The sequence below is a fragment of the Siniperca chuatsi genome, linkage group LG19 (genome assembly GCF_020085105.1).
Source record: "Siniperca chuatsi isolate FFG_IHB_CAS linkage group LG19, ASM2008510v1, whole genome shotgun sequence".
Lineage (NCBI taxonomy): Eukaryota > Metazoa > Chordata > Actinopteri > Centrarchiformes > Sinipercidae > Siniperca > Siniperca chuatsi.
In genome coordinates, this window is record NC_058060.1 from 21595242 (window position 1) to 21613496 (window position 18255).

Genomic DNA, 18255 nt, shown 5'->3' on the forward strand with positions numbered 1-18255 from the left:
GCAGCTTTTGAGGGCAAATATAGAATCTGCACACAAAATAATTGCCATTAGATGCTATGTTTTGGACTGTCAAGGATTTCCATCAAGCCCAAAACAGTGTATCTAATTAAAGACACATGGAAAGACAACGCCGATAGATCTGTCATGACCAGCAGCAGAATTGCTTTGTGCCATTGTCCTATGGAGACAGCAAAGACACCCAACCTCACAGAGGGGCATTGTGCCCAGCTTGGATTTTATGACTCAGCTGACTTTACGCAACTGTGCTCAAACGTCACTTTCACTTTTGACCTTGTTTTCCAGTGAGGTGCCAATGATGTTAACTAAAAGTGACGAATAATAGACAAAAATCTCAGTCTGCGTTTCAAATTTTTCAGAACTGTACAAAACCACCTTACAATCGTACCACTATCTTGACAGCAAGACTATTATATGTCAGTCGGGGCTTCCAGGTTTGTGAACAGTCAGATAGGAAATAATGACGCTCTCCTTCTACCTCACATGTTGGTGACCTACACGACTTGCTGATCATGTGTGAAGGCCCTAGCAACGTGTCCACTCTCAGAAACCACTGGCTGCAGCAAAAAGCAACCATGAATTCATTTTCAGAGGACAGCGCCTACAGCTGATGATTGCTAATTGTCACCAATTAGTCAGGTTTTAAATTACAAAGTTTCACCAAACCACTTATTTCGAAGACAATGTGAAGGTGACTCTTAATGTTACGTATGGAAATACTAAAGGGAACAAATCACAAAATGTTTTCTGCCATCAAACCTGCATGAATGTGTGTTGAAATACACATTAATTCTCAATTTGAAGCAACTGCCGACCAAATAATTAGCCATCGGTATAGAACTGGATCATCTAGAATGAACAGGCTATAGTCTAACAGACGCCACAAACATCCTTTTCAGACTGTTAGCCATATTAATATATACATACATAAAGACAAAATATGGTGTTCAAGACTAGAAAAATGTATTGTATTACATTTACAGTCAAGTAGGCTACTTTACATAAGATTCTATGCAATGGTTGGATTATACGTAGATATAATACTGACAACTGTGTTGTTTACACCCTGTCTGATTGACTGACAGCTAACATTGTAAATGGTTGTAAAACCAAAAACTTATTTCCTTAAAAAATCTGTTGGACAAGGTTTTACATCACAACCTCAATTTCATATTTTTTTGAACAAGAGTGGAATGACTCATTTGCTGTGAAAATGAGGTAGAAATGAACACAAAATGAGATGCATCTTTGTCTGCGGTGCACTGGTTTAATCTGACCCACACCACTGCGTTTTCTCTAAAACACAGTGTGGTAAAAGGAGAATAGGGGTGGGTCTGTCGAGGAGGGGGCTGAGGTGGACAGCTACATGTTTATTCAACTGCAGGAGCTCTGTGGGAGATGTGACCAAATTTCCAACCAAGTGCTCGCTGCTGGTGGGGAAAGCAGATTGATAAGGTGTGACATGCTGCTCGGGAACTTAAGTCATGGACAATACAGAAGCAGGGCACAGTAACTACAGAAGCAGTGAAGTTGAGAAAAAAGGGTTTAAAGTTTTCAGGCTAGAAGGCAAGCTGTAAAACAGATAGAAAGGTTGTAATGCTTTCATTTGATCTTTTTTGGCTGATTATTTTACCCCAAAAAATCATTGTCAACCCACACAATACCTAAAAACTGCAGATACTGTACGTGCACTCTTTAGCAATCGTCACATTTTGGGACTTTGGTCCTTAATTTTAGACACCATCAAAATTCTAAAGAAGCCCATCTTTGGTGTACACAGTTTAAAAGGGGCCGTTAAGTTACAAAAAGGTGGACGCGTAATTTGACATGGAATTGTAAGACTTCGTCAGATGAAGGTTTTTTATTGTCACGAGCACACACACAAACTTCATAACAACTGCCACAAATTATGACTGCGCGCTTTTGGTTGCTCGGCCATCGTCACGCTGGTCTTGTGGCGCCTCTCAATGTCCAGCGATGTCTTCACACTAACTTCTTCAGCCAGCCTGGCTGCTCTGTCTGTCTTCAGCACGGGTGTCTGACTTCAGGTCCAGCACGCTACTGCTCCTGAGCCACTCCCCCACCTCTCCAGCTCTGCAGCTGACTGCTTAACCGTGCCCACCTCCACACTGAGACTTGAGACATAAATATGGTAAGATCTGGTAAAATACCAAAATATCATAAAACAGCAAATAATGTAATAAAAAAAGCAGCAAACAATGCATCATTTTTAGTCATTATGCTTAGATTTGTGAATATTACCACTTTAAACCCATTCTTTTTATTCCGAGTCATTCTATTCAGTAAGAGCAGCAAATGCTGTTTCTTCCCAAAGTGCAAATGTCATAAAAGTTAAATGCATTGAAAGCACTTGTCTTATAGTCTTATTAGCACTACTGGCACCAGACAAAAAGCTTAAACATTGATTTAAAAAAATGATCACTGTTTAGCATTTAAAAAAGTGAAAGACTTGCATCTTGACTTGCAATTTCATTATGACGACTTGAGGTTTGACTTGTGATTAGAAATATATAACATCACGACTTTCATGTAAATGTTGCGGCTTTGGCCGCTGGTTTAGTGCTCTTGCTGCATCACCATTCAACTAGGTAGAACATGTTTTAATGTAAAAGTTATATCGTCACAAAGGAAGCATCAGTGCAAAGAAAAAGTTTAATTCGAAGCCACTTTTGTCAGTGTTTTCCCTCCATCTCAAGGCCCACTTTTCTGCTTTTCTGACCTGATCAGTAAAGTTATTATCATACGAAGAACAAGACAGACACAGCTAAATAGGCAACCTTGAAAGCTAAGTCCCCTGGATGCATAATGGAAGAGAACTAAAGGGGCCGTATCTTATTAACATTCCCCACATTCACCTTCAACAATACATTTGCCTTACTGTGAATGGCAACACTCTGCGGGGAGATGGATTTCCCTGTTCTCATGTCAGAATATTTTAATGTGTCATCAAAGTGGCAGCTCATTTCTGGCACAGCGAAACACTAAGCCCGAGCCAAACACTGGAACAAGAAGTCTGTCTGAGGGAAAATATTAGCATACTTCCTCCACGGCTTGATACGAGAACCAATTCAGACAAGACTTTATTGACTCTGAGGCAAGTTGAATGGTGCAGTGGTTGTGGACCTTTGTGCCACTGGCATGAAATACAGATTGCAGCGCAGGCTGTGGATGCATGTAGTGTGTGCCTGAGCTTGTATGTGAGAGAGAGGGTGGATTCCTTTCTCTGATCCAAGCAGAGCACTGCGACAAGTCTCTTAAATCTAAGAAACAGACCTTTTCTCATATTTCAGCCTGCACATGGAAACTGCAAACTCAGTGAACATTTAGATGCAGCCAAAAAGGTAAAAGAACAATTTGACATTTTGGGAAATATGCTTGGTCTCGACCTTTAGTCAGAGTGAGATGAGGAAATCGATATTCTTTGTACGCCCAGCACAGAAATCAGTCTGGGGAGTTCAATACAAAGACTGGGGCCAGGGGGAAACAAAAAAAAAAAAATTGCTTCACTGAAAGCAGAAAAATAAACTTCCCAACAACTTCTAATTTTAGTCAATGTCTGAAATCAAGACACTATGGTTTTAGCAGCATTTGCACAGTATTTCTTAGCCTACACCACTGGGTGCAGTTAACTGTACAAAGCAAAACAGAAGTCAAGTCAAGAGAAGTAGATGGTAAACAAACATATTTCACAAAAGACTTTCCTTTTATCAAATCCCACAAAAAAAAATTATAATATCGAAACAGTTCTAACAGCTTTGGGCTGCGCACCAATTTTGGTTTAGTGGCCAAAGCTGGAACTGCAAGTCATGTGACACCCTGAGACACAGAAAGACTTTTTGCTGAACATATCCATTACCAAATTCTGGGCAATAAAAATAAACTCTACTTTCTGGGAGAGATGGTAAGCAAGCATATTTCCCAAAATGTGGAATTGATTTTTGAACACAAACTCACAAAATGACTAACACAAGTCCCAACAGCGCTGGGCTGTGTGCTGATTTTGGCATAGTGGCTTAAGTTGGAAGTGCAGATCATGCGACGCCCTGGGATACAGTGAACTTGGGGCTCCTGGCGAGCTGGGGCCCCAGGGGAAGTTATCTGCTTTGCCGTGTGCAATACAGTTTTGAAGATGAAAACTAGGAATTTGGCTAATTAGAGTATAAAGTATAGGTCACCAAGAGATGTATCAAGTTATTTTCAAAGTTATTTTAGTGTCATTCATGTTTTTGGGCAGTAAGATGCGGATGCATATGTGTTAGAGGTACCTAAAAGGAATGAGGACAACTTTTTGGGTGTATGAGCTGGTTAAGTAGCTTTCAATAGAATGAATGAGTTTGATTTTTGTATATTGTTAAAAAAACAAGATATAACGTGCTAATTAGTAAGCTTTAGAGGGGCTGGTAGGCAGATTTGGTTACCTTTGGACAGAGTGGCTAGCTGTTTCCCTCTGCTTCCAGCCTTTATGCTAAGCTAAGCTAATCGTAATGGACCAATATGAGAGTGGTATCAATCCTCTCATCTAATTCTTGGCAAGAAAGCAAATAAGCACATTTCCAAACGTGTCATACTATTTCTTTAATACATCCATGGGTGATACAGAAGTGAAGACAGTTTGGTAATGTCATGAAAAGTGGATTCGTACCTAAGCCACAGTGGCACTCTGTCTCTGTGCATCACAGCATTCTGTGGTTAAGAGCCCCCATCAGCTCCTCTTCACCCTCTAGTTTCTCTGAACTGCTGTTAGAGACAGCACTTGTACTTTGCGGCCACTGCTCTGCACCTCACTGTCCACAGCCTGTGTGACTCATTTCCTTTGCAGAAGGTCTGAGCGCTTCAGCCGCACTTCAAAGACTTGCAGAGAGAAGCAGGGCCACTACCAAAGCCACTGCACCGGCTCCAGTAGTCTCACAGCCGCAGAAGAGAGAGAAAAAAAACTCAAATTTAACATTCTGACTTGTAATTTGTGCATGTCATTTCCTGTTCTTGATTACTTGGAAAGTAGAATCACTTTCCACAGAACCAGTGTGTCAGACACCACCGCCTGAGCCGCTGCCTCCGGCCTCACACCTGTTGTCTGAGACCGCTGGGAGACACAAAGTGTGAGCAGTGTTAACAGGCCTGGCCCTCTGCCTGCCCAATCACTACCGACATCTGATCCAGTGGTGGCGAACAGCTGCACTGTGTTTTTGGCACTGCCGGGAAAGCCACGCCTTTAGATATGCCCGCTTGTCCTGAATGCGTCATGGATGCAGAGGAAACTGTTAGCAAAAACTAAAAGACCTTTTCTGAGTAAACATACAAGTTTGAATAAAGTTTCCTGGTGAGAATGCGGCCTGAGAAATCGAATCATTCAAAAAGTGGAAAAAACTAAACCTAGTTGCCTTCTGGTCTGCATGAGTGGACATTAACGCTCACACATGCTTTGTTCCCATTACAGACTAAATTATAGCTGAGAGAAAGAGAAAGAAGCTGCAGTCATAAGTCATTTTGGGGGAAAAAAATGTGTTGTGAATTTAATGGAAAAATTCCAAGATATGAGCTACTGTTGCAGCTATCTTCCCCAGACGACATCAGTGATTTATTTTCGCCACAAAGCTACTGTTAACACCCAGAAAAGTTGATGAGAAAAACAACTTTATTTCTGGTCTGCACCAAAATCGCTCACTATAGTAATGAGAAAGCGTGTGGCAGGGTTAACGCCCATCCTGCAGATTGTGAGGTGAGCCAGTTGTCTTACTGCTGAGTGATTTCTCTTCTCCAGCATAAAACAATCTGTGGCTGAATAAGGCTGGCAGCGCTCAAACAGGGCTAAATTGAAAAACTTGGGAGTAATTTGGCCTCTGATGAGAAAGTGGTATCTATACAGCTGAGTTGCCACAGGTGTTATTTTGTTCTTCCTGAAACACTGATGCAGAACTAACTGTGAAGTGTGCCAGGTGTACAGCTCCCGAGTCCACCTTGCGGGACTGCACTCTGCCCTTTAACAGCAGTGAGGACAGCGGCCTAATTAAAACCTCTTAACTGGCTGGTTTACACAAATTATAAAGAAATATATTTTCTCACTTAGAATAACTACTTTCCACCCATGAAAATAATTGCGGTTTTTATCTTTTGACATTTTGAGATTTCTGCACCCCCCCAAGACAATAGAGGTGAACAGAAGTGAAGTGTAGTGACTTCTTTCTTGGCTGGGTGGAGTGACTTCGTGGAGTCTCTGGAATTCGCCTGGCAACCTCACAATGAGGATAAGAATCCAGGAAGTAACTGTGACGGGCCAATAATAACTCACACGGGGGTTACCCTGTCAAATCACCAATTGTCATTTTTAAAATTATCTTATTGTACGAATTAAACAAACGAGATACACTGGGTTAATTAGTGAGTTTCAGAGGTGCTGGTAGGCAGATTTTGTTTCCCCCTGCTACACTTTCTTGCCAAGAGTTGGATGAGAAGATTAATACCACCCTCATGTCTGTAAACTATGAAAGCTCAAGCTAGCAGTTTTGCATAAAGAAAAGAAGGAAATAGCTAGCCTGGCTCTGTCCAAAGGTACAAAAAACTGCCTACAAACCTCCACCTCGAAAAGGTCACTAAAGTATTAAAACGACAAGTTGTATCCACAGCCAGCTAGCTGTTTGAGGTGGATACTATGTCTCAAACATTTCTGCACTAGAGAGAATTTTTGTGAACTTAAAGTCACAAAATGAGGACATGAGGGACTTGACTGCTCTGACATTTGATGAAAGAAAAAAACAAACATTTAAGTCTCAAGGTTTGATCTTGTAAAATTACAGAACAATGAAAAATAAATAAGTGCTTGCAGAATGACCACATAGTTTGATTACTACATATACTTAAGACAACTGCACTGAAGGATCTCAATTATGTTAAAACACAATTGAAAATGTTAAAATGACCAAGCAATAAGAGGCCTGAATGACTTGCAATTCGCTTATGAAGACTTATGAAGCTTCAAGTCCCTAAAGGACTTGACACAAGCCTTGTCCTGTACTTGTCTCAAAAGACTCAAAAACAGCTGATGTCACTGGTCTATCCTATTGTCATCATTTGTAATAGAGATCAGATCAACCTTAAGTATATGGTTATATATTCATAAACCCGTTGAAAGATAAAACCAAACTGTAACCCTTAACTTCCTCACTTTCAGTTCCTATATTTAAAACACACACATTCACACACACAAGCACGTATATAAAAAGACACCAGAGTCCAAACAATTCACATTTAATGCCCTGGGCTTTATTGTCTTATTTTAGTGAGAGTTCTGTCACATTTTTTTTTAAATTTTTTTTTTTTAGTCTTTTCAGCCTCCAGGTGGGACAAGTAAACCTCAAGGATATATCCTGCCATTGGACTGGGCATTCAGATTCTGACAAAGACGAGAAGCACTACTAAGTAATGCTGCCTTTGTGCCTAACTCTTCACAGAAGAGAGTACATAAAATTCCCCAAAGGAAGGCACCCAATACTTGTGGTTTTTGGCCTTGCAGCCGTCTGGAGATTCTTTTTTCAAAGAAAAAACGAAAATAAAGAAAAAGGGGAAGAGAGGAGAGACCCCTCTGTCCCCTCATTAGCATTTTTTGTTATTAAAAACTGGAATGATGAAACACGTACAGCGATTACTGCCCATTCACCTCCCTTATCACCTATGCATGAACAAGTAACAAATTAACAAAAGAATGAAGTCTTTCAATAAACGAAAAGCTTACAATCAAGTTTACCACAAGAACAAGAAATTTTTTTTTTACAAAAATAACTGAATTTTTGTTTTACAAAAATGTTTATGGGATGAAACAAATATAAAGGGGACTCCTCTTGCATGAAAATGAAAAACCCCTTTAAAAACAAACAAAATACAAAAGCAGCATTGATATTTATCAAAACCATGAACAAAAACAAAGACATCACAAAAAAATAGTGCTTTAAATCAGAAGCAGCAGAGGCTTCTGGGAAGAGACTTCATCCCTGTTTTGTTACTTGTGTTTGGGACAATGTTAATGGAAGCTCCCAGGAAGAGAGGAGCACCTCTCTTCAAGTGAACCACAATCACCTGCCAACACACCGCCTCCTCATCACCCTCCTCTTCCTCCTACTCGTTCTCCTGGCCTCATGGTCTGTATGTATGTCACCATTGATTTTCACATGATCCACAGAGAGAAGCACAGGGACCCAAAATAAACATGGGGGGAGGGGAGGAACCTGCTTTGTGTTCACAATATACAAAAATACCCAGGAGTCCATAGCTACCTAACATTTACAACAGCACAGGAACCAACAAAGGTACAGTGTACAAATAAAAAACAAAACAAACCAAAAACAAAACAAAAAAAACTGTAAACACAGCACAATAAATAGATAAAAACAGCAGGCTCCGCACCATGCACATGATGTGATAAAACTCTTCTCTATACAACTCCCACATCTCTCACACTCGCCACAAGTTACTTGGCTTACTTTTTTTTTTTCCTTTAAGTTTGACTCCCAAGTGCAAAACATCACAAATGGACAGTTCTGTATTCAAGTAATATATACAAGGGGGATATTACAAATATGTAGTTGCTGTACAGATACTAATTTTGCCATATTCATAATTTACAGATGTCAATCTTGTACTTTTAACAGTAACAAAAAACAAAACAAAAAAAGGTTTAAAAAGTATGAGAGATGAGAATTGCAAGCGAGCGGCCGCAGCCACTCGTCGTTCTGTCAGTCTGCGTCAGAGTCCTGCTGTCCCTTTTGCATTCCCGATGCTACGATGCACAGCACCTAAAGAGTGGACTCTTCTCTGCACGGCTACTACGTCACCTCCATGGCCACTGTGTTGTCCGCTATACTGTTCAGTGCTGGCTTGTCTTCGTCGTGATTATCCCTGTGGAAGAGAGGAGAGGAGCGATTAATGCTGATGTCCTTTATCTCCTGTGCTGTTTTGTCAAAACTGTCTTTAACTGTCCCAGATCGCAGTCAATAGATCTCTTTCTCTGTGTGCATAATTAAGAGCTCTGACGTCACATTATTTCAGCTCTTCTTTCAGGCAGGTTTATGTGGATTCTCAGTTCTGTGGCAATCTCAGCTGCATCATCTCTGGAAGACACTGCGCTGGCAATATTTAGATATTTGCTGGGTCCAACTGAATACGTAAACCAGGGACTGTATGTTAATACAAAAGCTTTACCGGTGCTTATGCAGAAACATGCAGCTCCGGTTCTATCTATCTATCTATCTATCTATCTATCTATCTATCTATCTAGCCTGGCTCTGTCCAAAGAAAATCCACCTACCAGCATCTATAAAGCTCAGTAATTAACAATATTTATGTGTGTAAAAGTGAGACATTGTGGTTTCATAGGGGGTTATGGGCCACACTATTTCTTGGCCAGGTGCAGTGACTTCCCGGAGTCTTGTTGTCATAGTAAGGTTGCCTTTGGACAGAGCCAGGCTAGCTGTTCCCTCCTGTTTCACGTTTTCATGCTAAACTATGTTAATCTGCTGGTGGGTGTATGGGTCTGGCCTTATATTCACCCGACATACATGAGAATGATACCGATCTTTGAGCCAGGATTCCACCAGGCACGGCTGCGTCGCGGCCGCTGGAGCAGATCGTGGCCATTCTAGACAATGCTTGTGATCCCACCAGACGAGTCCCAGAAGCGTCCCCAAAGCGGCTCTCCATTCTGCGGTGAATACGCGGCGAGTCCCCCCCCCCAAATTGTATTGCCCAAAAATGTCAAACTATTCCTTTGAAAGATCTGTAATATTAATGCCGTACTGGTGTAACAAAGCCTCACCTTGAGCCCAGGTCCATGGACGATGCTCCAGAGACTTTGGGCATCTGTAGGTTGGTGGTGGAGGACAGCTTTAAGGCAGAGGGTGGCACATTGCCGAGGGTCCGGGGAATGTGGCGGCCGGCCAGGCTGGTGGCTGACGGCACGCTCAGACAGATGTTGTTCCCGATGAGGACCTGAGTGGTGGCGGGGGTGGCGTTGGCGGCACTGCATCCCAGGATCCCCAGTGCTGCTGCTGCATGGGCGCTGGGGGTGGAGGTGAGGGAGGTGGGGACGGCGTTGACGGGTGAAGGAGTGGCTGAGTTTGAGGAGGGCTGGAGGAAAGTCGGGGCCATGGAGGTGGTAGTGTGCGTCGACTGGTTGGTCTGGTGAAGGGCTGCGGTGGTGCTGGAGAGGTGCAAGCCTTTGAAAACACCTGGTGAACAGAGAAGGGCTCTCGTAAATACAAAAAAAAGCAGCAAGAACACCACAGGAGTCTGATTGTAGTAACACACTTTTTCTAATAAATTTGTTTTCAAGATTCTGGCAAATTCAATAATAAAGACACCAGTTTAAGAGGTGCCCCTGCACAATCTAATGCAATCTAATACAACAGCGATGCAATAAATCCTATCTTACTGAAACTTACAATGCTCAGTCTTTGTTGACACAGTTAGGTATTGATGCAACACTACAGTAATTTTTAAGAATGTTGGTAATGGTGTTGTTGTAACTGCATCGTATCGAGTAAGTGTTTTTAATTTTTTTCCCCACCTCATTTACATACATGAGGGAAAGGGGGGATGACTACTAACATTTCCAAATATTAGTATTTCCAAATATTATGCCCTAACATACAGTACCCCCTATTGTTTCCTCATAAGTAGCTTTAAGGTTGTTTTAATTAGTGGTTCCCAGCCTTTCTGGCTTGTGAAGCTATGTCTACTTGTGACCCCTCAACACAAGTTAAGGACTTATTATGAACATGAGTTGTGAGCAGTTAGACCAAAGAGTGATTTTCAGAGGCCTCAAGTGGCAAGAGTATCCCATATTTCAAAAGACAACGCAATAATGAGAGACAATAATGAAGTTCACCTAACAGAAATATTTTCCTTTCTTATTCCATTAATCATCTAGTGACCCCACAGGGAGCAGGCCCCCACAGCGCTAAACTTGACAGACAGAATTATATGTTCTTTTCTCCACTGAGAACCAACACAGACGTAAAAAAACTATTTGCCCTTCACTTTTTGGTTTAATAAGTAAAATAAGTCAGTAATAAAATAAGTGACACTCACCTGCACCTGCCAGGACGCCGTTGACTCCACTTGCCAGCACCAGCTCCTCTTTAGACTTGAAGGCCAGCAGCTGGTCCGTGGTGACGAGGGCTGAAGCAGCAAACTGGGCGCTGGCCTGGTCCAACGTCTTGGACACAAGTGTCTAGATGGAAAACAGAGAGAAAACATGTGGAACTGTGTCAAAGACTTGACCGCTCTGCTTCAATGTTTGAAACTACTGAAACTACTGAGCTCAGCACTTCTGCTGCCAAACAGGAACTCAGCCAGAGCATTTTAATACTGCTCGTGGGAATTAGGATGTGTCCCATTTCCTAAGGATGGGTGAACTGACCTTCAACAGTAAATTATTTCCATATTGAGAGAACTCTGACATATTTAGTTTAACCAAGCTCCAATTTACCTCTATTTGGTCATAAAAGCACATGTGAGAAGTGCACGAAAAATTACACAAAAAGACACAACAGCCAAAAACAGGCCGGGTAGTAAAGTAAAAGAAAGTAAAGTAGATCCAATCGGACTGGGATTCAATTTCAACACCTGTAATGGTATAATGGCTTTTTTAGGTTAAAAGAGTTTTACTACAAGCACAGGTGTAGTAAAGGCTCTAAGTTGTGTGTCCATCCTTACTGACCTGTGTGTTGGTAGCTGTTGCAGGGTTGTTGGCTTGTTGCTGCTGTTGGCTCTGCTCCAGCTGCTGTTTCTGCATGACGGCCAGCTGCTCCTGGTGCTGCTGGTACTGCTCTGCCGTGAACACTGTGGACAGGAAGGATAAGATGTGCCGCTCAAAACCAGAATTTGGACATTGTTTATCGTGTGTTGTCAGTGTGCTCTGGATAAGAGTCTCAGCTAAATGCCAAGTAAACCAACTGAACCAGACAGTAGGGTTTTTGATATGTATTTTATACAGCAAATACAAGTATGTTTTTGTATTGAAGCTATCACTAATATTCTGTACAGATATTCATCTTCTTAACAGCTTTTAAACTGAAATGACAAAATTTTGTTTTGTCAAAAATTCTCTGTTGGTTAGGAGGGAAAAGCTTCTGAAATGTTTAAATTATCAACATAAAAATGCAGTAATTGTAAAGCTGGCAGCTTTTTAAGACAGGACAAGCTAGCTCCTGTATTCAGTGATGTAAGAAACTAGGGCCAAATAGCATTCCTAATCAACGTGCACCCAGGATGCTTGTAAATTGAAATAACAGTCACTGACATAAACTGATTTTGTGTGTGTTTGTTGTGAAGGCTTTTGTGCGTAACTATTATTTTTGTATTTTATGGGGTGCCAGCTAGGAAATATCCTGACACAAGTTGTCTAATCACACACACAAAAAGTCAGCCAACACAATGCCTTAAATGTAAATCAACCTGCTCACATAAAAACAAAACAAAAAAACCAACAACCTAAAACTTAGTCACGGTGTTGAGCCTGCACAATAAAGGATGTCAGGGAATACACACACACACACACACACACACACACAGCACGTCAGTCAGTCGGACCGGCAACAGCAGCCGGCTCTCTGGGAATCGATTACACCAGGAGACTAATGATCCTTGTGATGTTTTTCCTTGGCTTGTGTAGAGGTGAGTGGCGATGAACGAGGGACCACGCTGCCACGCCCTTTTCGCACTCTACCGCTGTTTGTGGACTATAAACCCCGGGAACAAACTGTAGCTTCTGACTCGGATGTTTGTCAGGAAGGTGCGCACTTTTGACGCTGTGTGACGTCACTTTAAAGCAACCCGGTGGTCGGCAGCAGCAGGTGCCGGACCAATTGAAACATGGGAAGGGTGAGTTAGGCGGCCGCATCACCTACCTGCACTTTGTCGGCGTGTTACAGTGTGTAGGCCTATACAAAAGCGATGCCTCAGTGGGCTTTCAGACAGCAAGAGCATTATGGCACAACAACACAAGGGTCTAGCTGACGTGGGCGTGTTACTACAGGTTTCAAGTTAAAGAAATTGAAATACAAGCTAGAAAGCCCAGTTTGAAGGCTTATCAAACATAAAGCCACAAACACACAGCGGTTTGTACACGTGAGGCATAATTGTACAGCTCTCACTCAAATTTGGCAAATGGCACAAGTTATTCTACTTGTGTTCTGAGCTTGCACATATCTGAATGGTCACAACAGTGTGTTGCCAGACAACATTGCACTGTGTCATGGAAAGAATAAAGCCAGAACCAAACAACAAACAGCATAGTAGCACATATTTCATATGAAGACAGTGTATCACTGTATCAGAAATAACAAGAACTCTTAGGCTCTGTATGCAATAAACTAATGAGGCCAAATTTGACAACTACAAAAGGTGCACATCCGCACAATGAGCTTTCAAAATGGTATCAGAACTAGGGCTGGGTATTAAACTCAATCATTTTATAGTTCCAACCATAATGTGTCAGTTGGGCAGAGTCTGGAAAACTGTCAAACACAGATACGTGGCATTCAAATTACTGGTCAGACTTTTATCTTGGACTAAAAGCACAGTTCTTGTTCAGCTGCTTGTCTCAAAAAAGGAAAAGAAAAAGAAAAAAAGGGTGGTTTTGTAAAACAACCAACCATGTGTATAATTCTCAAAACAACATCTAAAAGAAGTAGGCTACTGCTTTGGTATTGGAACCGACACTCAGGTACCTTGTAGGCCTTTTTCACAGCAGACATTTTGACTTGTCATGGCAGGAAAACACGTGTGTTACTGATAACATTAATGATGGCTCTGTTCTAGTGTCCCAGTAAGCAATGACAGTGTGAGTAAGCAAGCATGCACAATACCAGGACCCTGAACCCGAAGCAGCTAAATGGAATTCAGCTCTCACTAGTGTGTCAACATGTCTTACTGATGCCAATAGGCCTTTTTCATGAGTCAAACAATTACAAACAATATCCAGCCATAATCAGGGCTGCTACATGTCCAGTAGTAAATCACTTTCAGTGCACTCAGGATACTAGCCAGTATTTTTTCAAATTATTTTCCAAATAATAGGCTAAAATACACTATTGTTAACAACATGAACAAGGACCAACCAAAAGAGCGATGCAACAAAGAAGTCTTGAGAAGTGACAGCTAGAATTTACCTGCTCCAATCACGGGGCAAAAAAGAAAAAAAAAAAAAAAAAAAAAAAAATACTGAATTCCTCCTAAATGTGCTGAGATTAGGCCTGAGATAAATGGCTCTCTCTAGAAAACTGCCAAAACAAAGCAACGCCCACTCATAACTCCATGCTGTGGGCATACTCTATAACAAATTATGTTTTTTAACCTCATTTCACTTTAATTACTGGAATAACGCTCAAGGTGGCAACTATTTATTTCACCAAATACAGGCATCGAACACAAAGATGAAAAAACACAGGACTACACAAAGAAGATCTCTTCTATTCCTTTTACACCTTCAAAAGGCCAGTATATTATAATTAGTTTCATTTTTTTGTTTTTTGTTCATTAGCAGTGGCCTATGTTTAGACAATCACATTGCAAGGGGAATTCTTAAAATAGTTTACAGCAATGAAAACTTACCCGAGAACATATTCCACAATTATTATCGTAAAGTTTTATTCTTGCAAGATGTGACAGTGACCAAATTAAGTTTTTATACATTCAGAGTTCCCAGATTTGAGTAGAAAATCTCTAATTGCTGACTACAATGACATCAAGGCAACAAATGAAACCTAAACAAAATCAGATTTCCCCCTAAACTTGCCCAAGTATAGAAAGATTAGGAAGTTTGAAGCAAGTCAGGCCACGTTTCTGATGAATTAATTTCCCTTGTTTGCTTGACATTCTACTATGCTCCTTCGCCAGCCTAGTGCAGCTCAAATATACCAAGTTACCCTCTCTACAGCCACCAACCCAGACGCACGTCCCATGAATCTATTTATACAAGACCATTTCTAATTGACTCCCCCAAGCCATGGGAGCAGGAAGTAATGTATTATAATATGGAAAGAGGGTCTGAAAGCGGAAAGTTCATGTGATTTACCAGCAGCATGGGAGTCCAGGCTGGAGCAGAGCAATCTACCGTTGGAGGTGCCTCATCAAAAATGTGTCACACAAGAGCAGCAGTCTCAACTAAACAACACTGAGCTGGCTTTAGAGTTTAACTTGTTTTCCCCTCACCATTCAATATTCACATGCGCAAAATCAATTCAACAATAGCACCTCATAATTTTATGCATGGTGAAATTTTTCAATTACACCATTCCCATGCACACCACAAAAGGCATTTTTGTGGTTTTCTGTACTGAGAGACAAAGAGCTGAACTCTGACAGAGAGGATCCTCTAATGGTCTAAAGCAGGCAGCCTTTCCTGCCATGCCATCTGGCTGAGCTCTAAATCTATATACTTGACACTTTGAGGCTTTATTAAAGCTCTATTAGGGTTGGGAGATACGACAGTATGTCCCATGAGATGGCACAAAACTTGTCATGCGTCAAGGGATTTTGCTATACCATTTAAAAAAGGTACCCTGTGGAGTTTTTGACCCCTAGTTGCGCTACGGAGCAATGTTTTTACAAGTGGATCCTAGTTTTGTTTGTTTTGTGCACACACTCATGCACGCAGGCAACGTGATACATATTCCTGCCACCCGTTTCACACTATTCTGCTAATTGACAGTTGCTTTGATTTGCAAAGAAGCAATGTGCTAACAAAGGCAAGCAAGAAGAGGACTGCAAGCTACCAAACATGGATATAAACAAAGCAGCAGGCTTGGGCGGTATCTATTTTTTCATAACTTCATGACATTTCACCGGGGTATACGGTATATGACAGTATTTGTGTAAAAAAAACAAACAAACAAAAAACGTAAAAGCTGAGCTGCTGGTGATAAGGTCATTGTAGCATGTATGACATTGTCTGGCCTACAATGCTGTGGGTCTAATATGCAATTAGCCTACTTAGACACATCTTGCTGGGTTTAAATACTAAGATAGGAATTAAGCTAGGGTTGGGCATAGTTTCAGCTGGGAGATGTGTGAGAGTGGCGAGTTCATTATGTTACACAAGCTCTCAGCTTTTTTTAGTCTAATAAATAAACAAAATAAACTCACAAAATATCAAGAAAGGAAATATTCTTGCACCTTACTTATTAAACAGAATACAACCGTACACTTTCTGAATTCAAGTTTCTCTCTTTCACCCAGAGAAAGACTAGCTTAATTGCCTTGTTAACTCGTAAAACACGCTTCATTTAAACTCGACAGAAACAAATTAAAAATAAAAAAGACCAAAACAGAGTGGGGTTAGTCTTTCCACCACAACAATCACCACAATGGTTTGGTTAAAATAAACCCTTAATACACAGAGTTAGAAAATGTTATACATGCGGTTTTTCCTCGCTGCCTCTCTCTGCCGTTGCTGGCCTCTTTGTGCTACTCTGTTAGTGAGTCTGTCCCTCATTCTTTCTAAATTAGAAAAATAAAATGACAAAAACCGGCCAAAAATACCAAAACAAAAACACAACCGGCGATGGACTGAGCCGATATTGTAAAATTCATTGTAAAATTATAAGTAAAAGTGCCCATAAGAAAAATAAAAGATAGACAGATTAGGATTACACTCCAGATCAACCTAAAGGACAACCTAAAAAGTGCAGTCTAAAACCATCAATAAAAATAAAAATACCAATCTAAAACTTCCATACAATAAAATAAATGAGATAGAACCTGGAGTCACACAAAATGGCCTAAAATGTGTTGGACCACATGCTAAAAGAAAGTACCTGGGTTCAAAGAGATGGATGTTGACATCTGACAACAGTAGTTGCAAAATGGACTGAAAACAAACTGTATTTACTACTTCTTTAATCACAGCACAGAGTACACAAAGGGCGATCAGGCTAAATTTACTCCAAGAATCACTAACCTTGTAGAATGACAGCTTATCAAATCTATATTAAATTCGCTCCCTGTGGCACCAAGAAACCTTTGCTTACAATGCAATAAAGCTAACTAAATGAACTGTTCCACTCCGTTTTCAGACCAATGAAAATAATCTGCTGTACAATTTAAAGACGCAAAATGCCAAAGATGCAAAAGAAAACATTGAGCAGCATGGCAGAGGAAACAACTGACTCACCATTGACAGGGGTGGGGGCTGGGCCAGTGCGGTTCTGGGAGCTGGCTCCTCCAGACAGGGTCCGGGTTAGTCCTGACACTGTCCGGCTATAATCCCTAAATCCTCTGCGAGACAAGTCTCCTTCACCCAAGGGGTGATGGGAGAGCGTCCGTGGTCTGAAGTGCCTCCAGCGGCAAGATTTAATGTTCAAAAGAATCTGGCTGAGGTCCATAGGTGTTGCAGATGACGATGACAGGGGTGATGAAGAGGAGGGAAGGTGGAAGGAGCTGGTTGGGTCCGAGGTATTGGTTTCTGAGGTACTGGCGTTGGCGTTGCGGAGCGGAGAACTTGGAAGTGGTGAGGCGAGTGGTTCGTGCTCCGGGTCAGAGTCTAGGCTCTGACAGATGCTGTTTAGATCTGCATGTGCTCTGTCCAACAAAATCCTGAAAAAACAAAAATCATTCTAATAAATCTACATCAGAGGGCTGTTAAAAACCACAACTGAGGTCAGATGAAATAAAAAACAAGCTGTGGTCATTATCAGTACATTACAACAGCAACATCCTTTGGTTATGACTGGAGTAATGCACAAGTGCGGCTATCCCTTGCATACTATTCATGTAATTACAATGTCCAGTGGGCCATAGCTGGATGTTGCACAAAAATCCCCAAAACAAACAAGAAAAACATGCAGTTCTGCCATGCGAACAGAACACTTATTTAATGGAACAAGACTCAAAGTTTACAGCTGCGCTGCAGCTGAAAATTGTGCGGACTGGCTGAAATGTCAGGGAATAAGGATATACGTCTGCATGGCTGTACTAAATTTCATAGAAATCCTTGAAAATGAGCCAACCATTGTTGCAGTCCCTACAGGCAGACTGCTAGTCTGGCTAAACAAACATACTAAGCTCCATCTTTCTAACGTGATTAAGTATTGCTATCGTAAGTACAAATGATATTAGATAGACTGGTCCTTCACTCTCCCTCAGGGCTGGCGATAAGGTTAATTGCAGACGGAAACAAAACATTGCTAATCTCATGTGCATCTGTGAAACAGATACCGCCTAACC

At 41.3% G+C, this 18255-nt stretch overlaps 1 protein-coding gene across 2 annotated transcripts in view; it reads right to left on the reverse strand.

Annotated features, from left to right (window-relative positions):
- Positions 1–7277: 7277 nt before the first annotated feature.
- epc1a (enhancer of polycomb homolog 1 (Drosophila) a) overlaps positions 7278–18255 on the reverse strand; it is a 32373-nt gene continuing 21395 nt past the window's right edge. For both annotated transcript variants that reach the window (XM_044176441.1, XM_044176440.1), the window contains 5 exons: positions 17204–17625; positions 11750–11871; positions 11119–11260; positions 9845–10256; positions 7278–8928 (listed from right to left, as the gene is read on the reverse strand). In XM_044176441.1, the coding sequence (XP_044032376.1) occupies positions 8856–8928; positions 9845–10256; positions 11119–11260; positions 11750–11871; positions 17204–17625 (1171 nt within the window). In that variant the 3' untranslated portion in view covers positions 7278–8855. The remainder of the gene's footprint in view (positions 8929–9844; positions 10257–11118; positions 11261–11749; positions 11872–17203; positions 17626–18255) is intronic.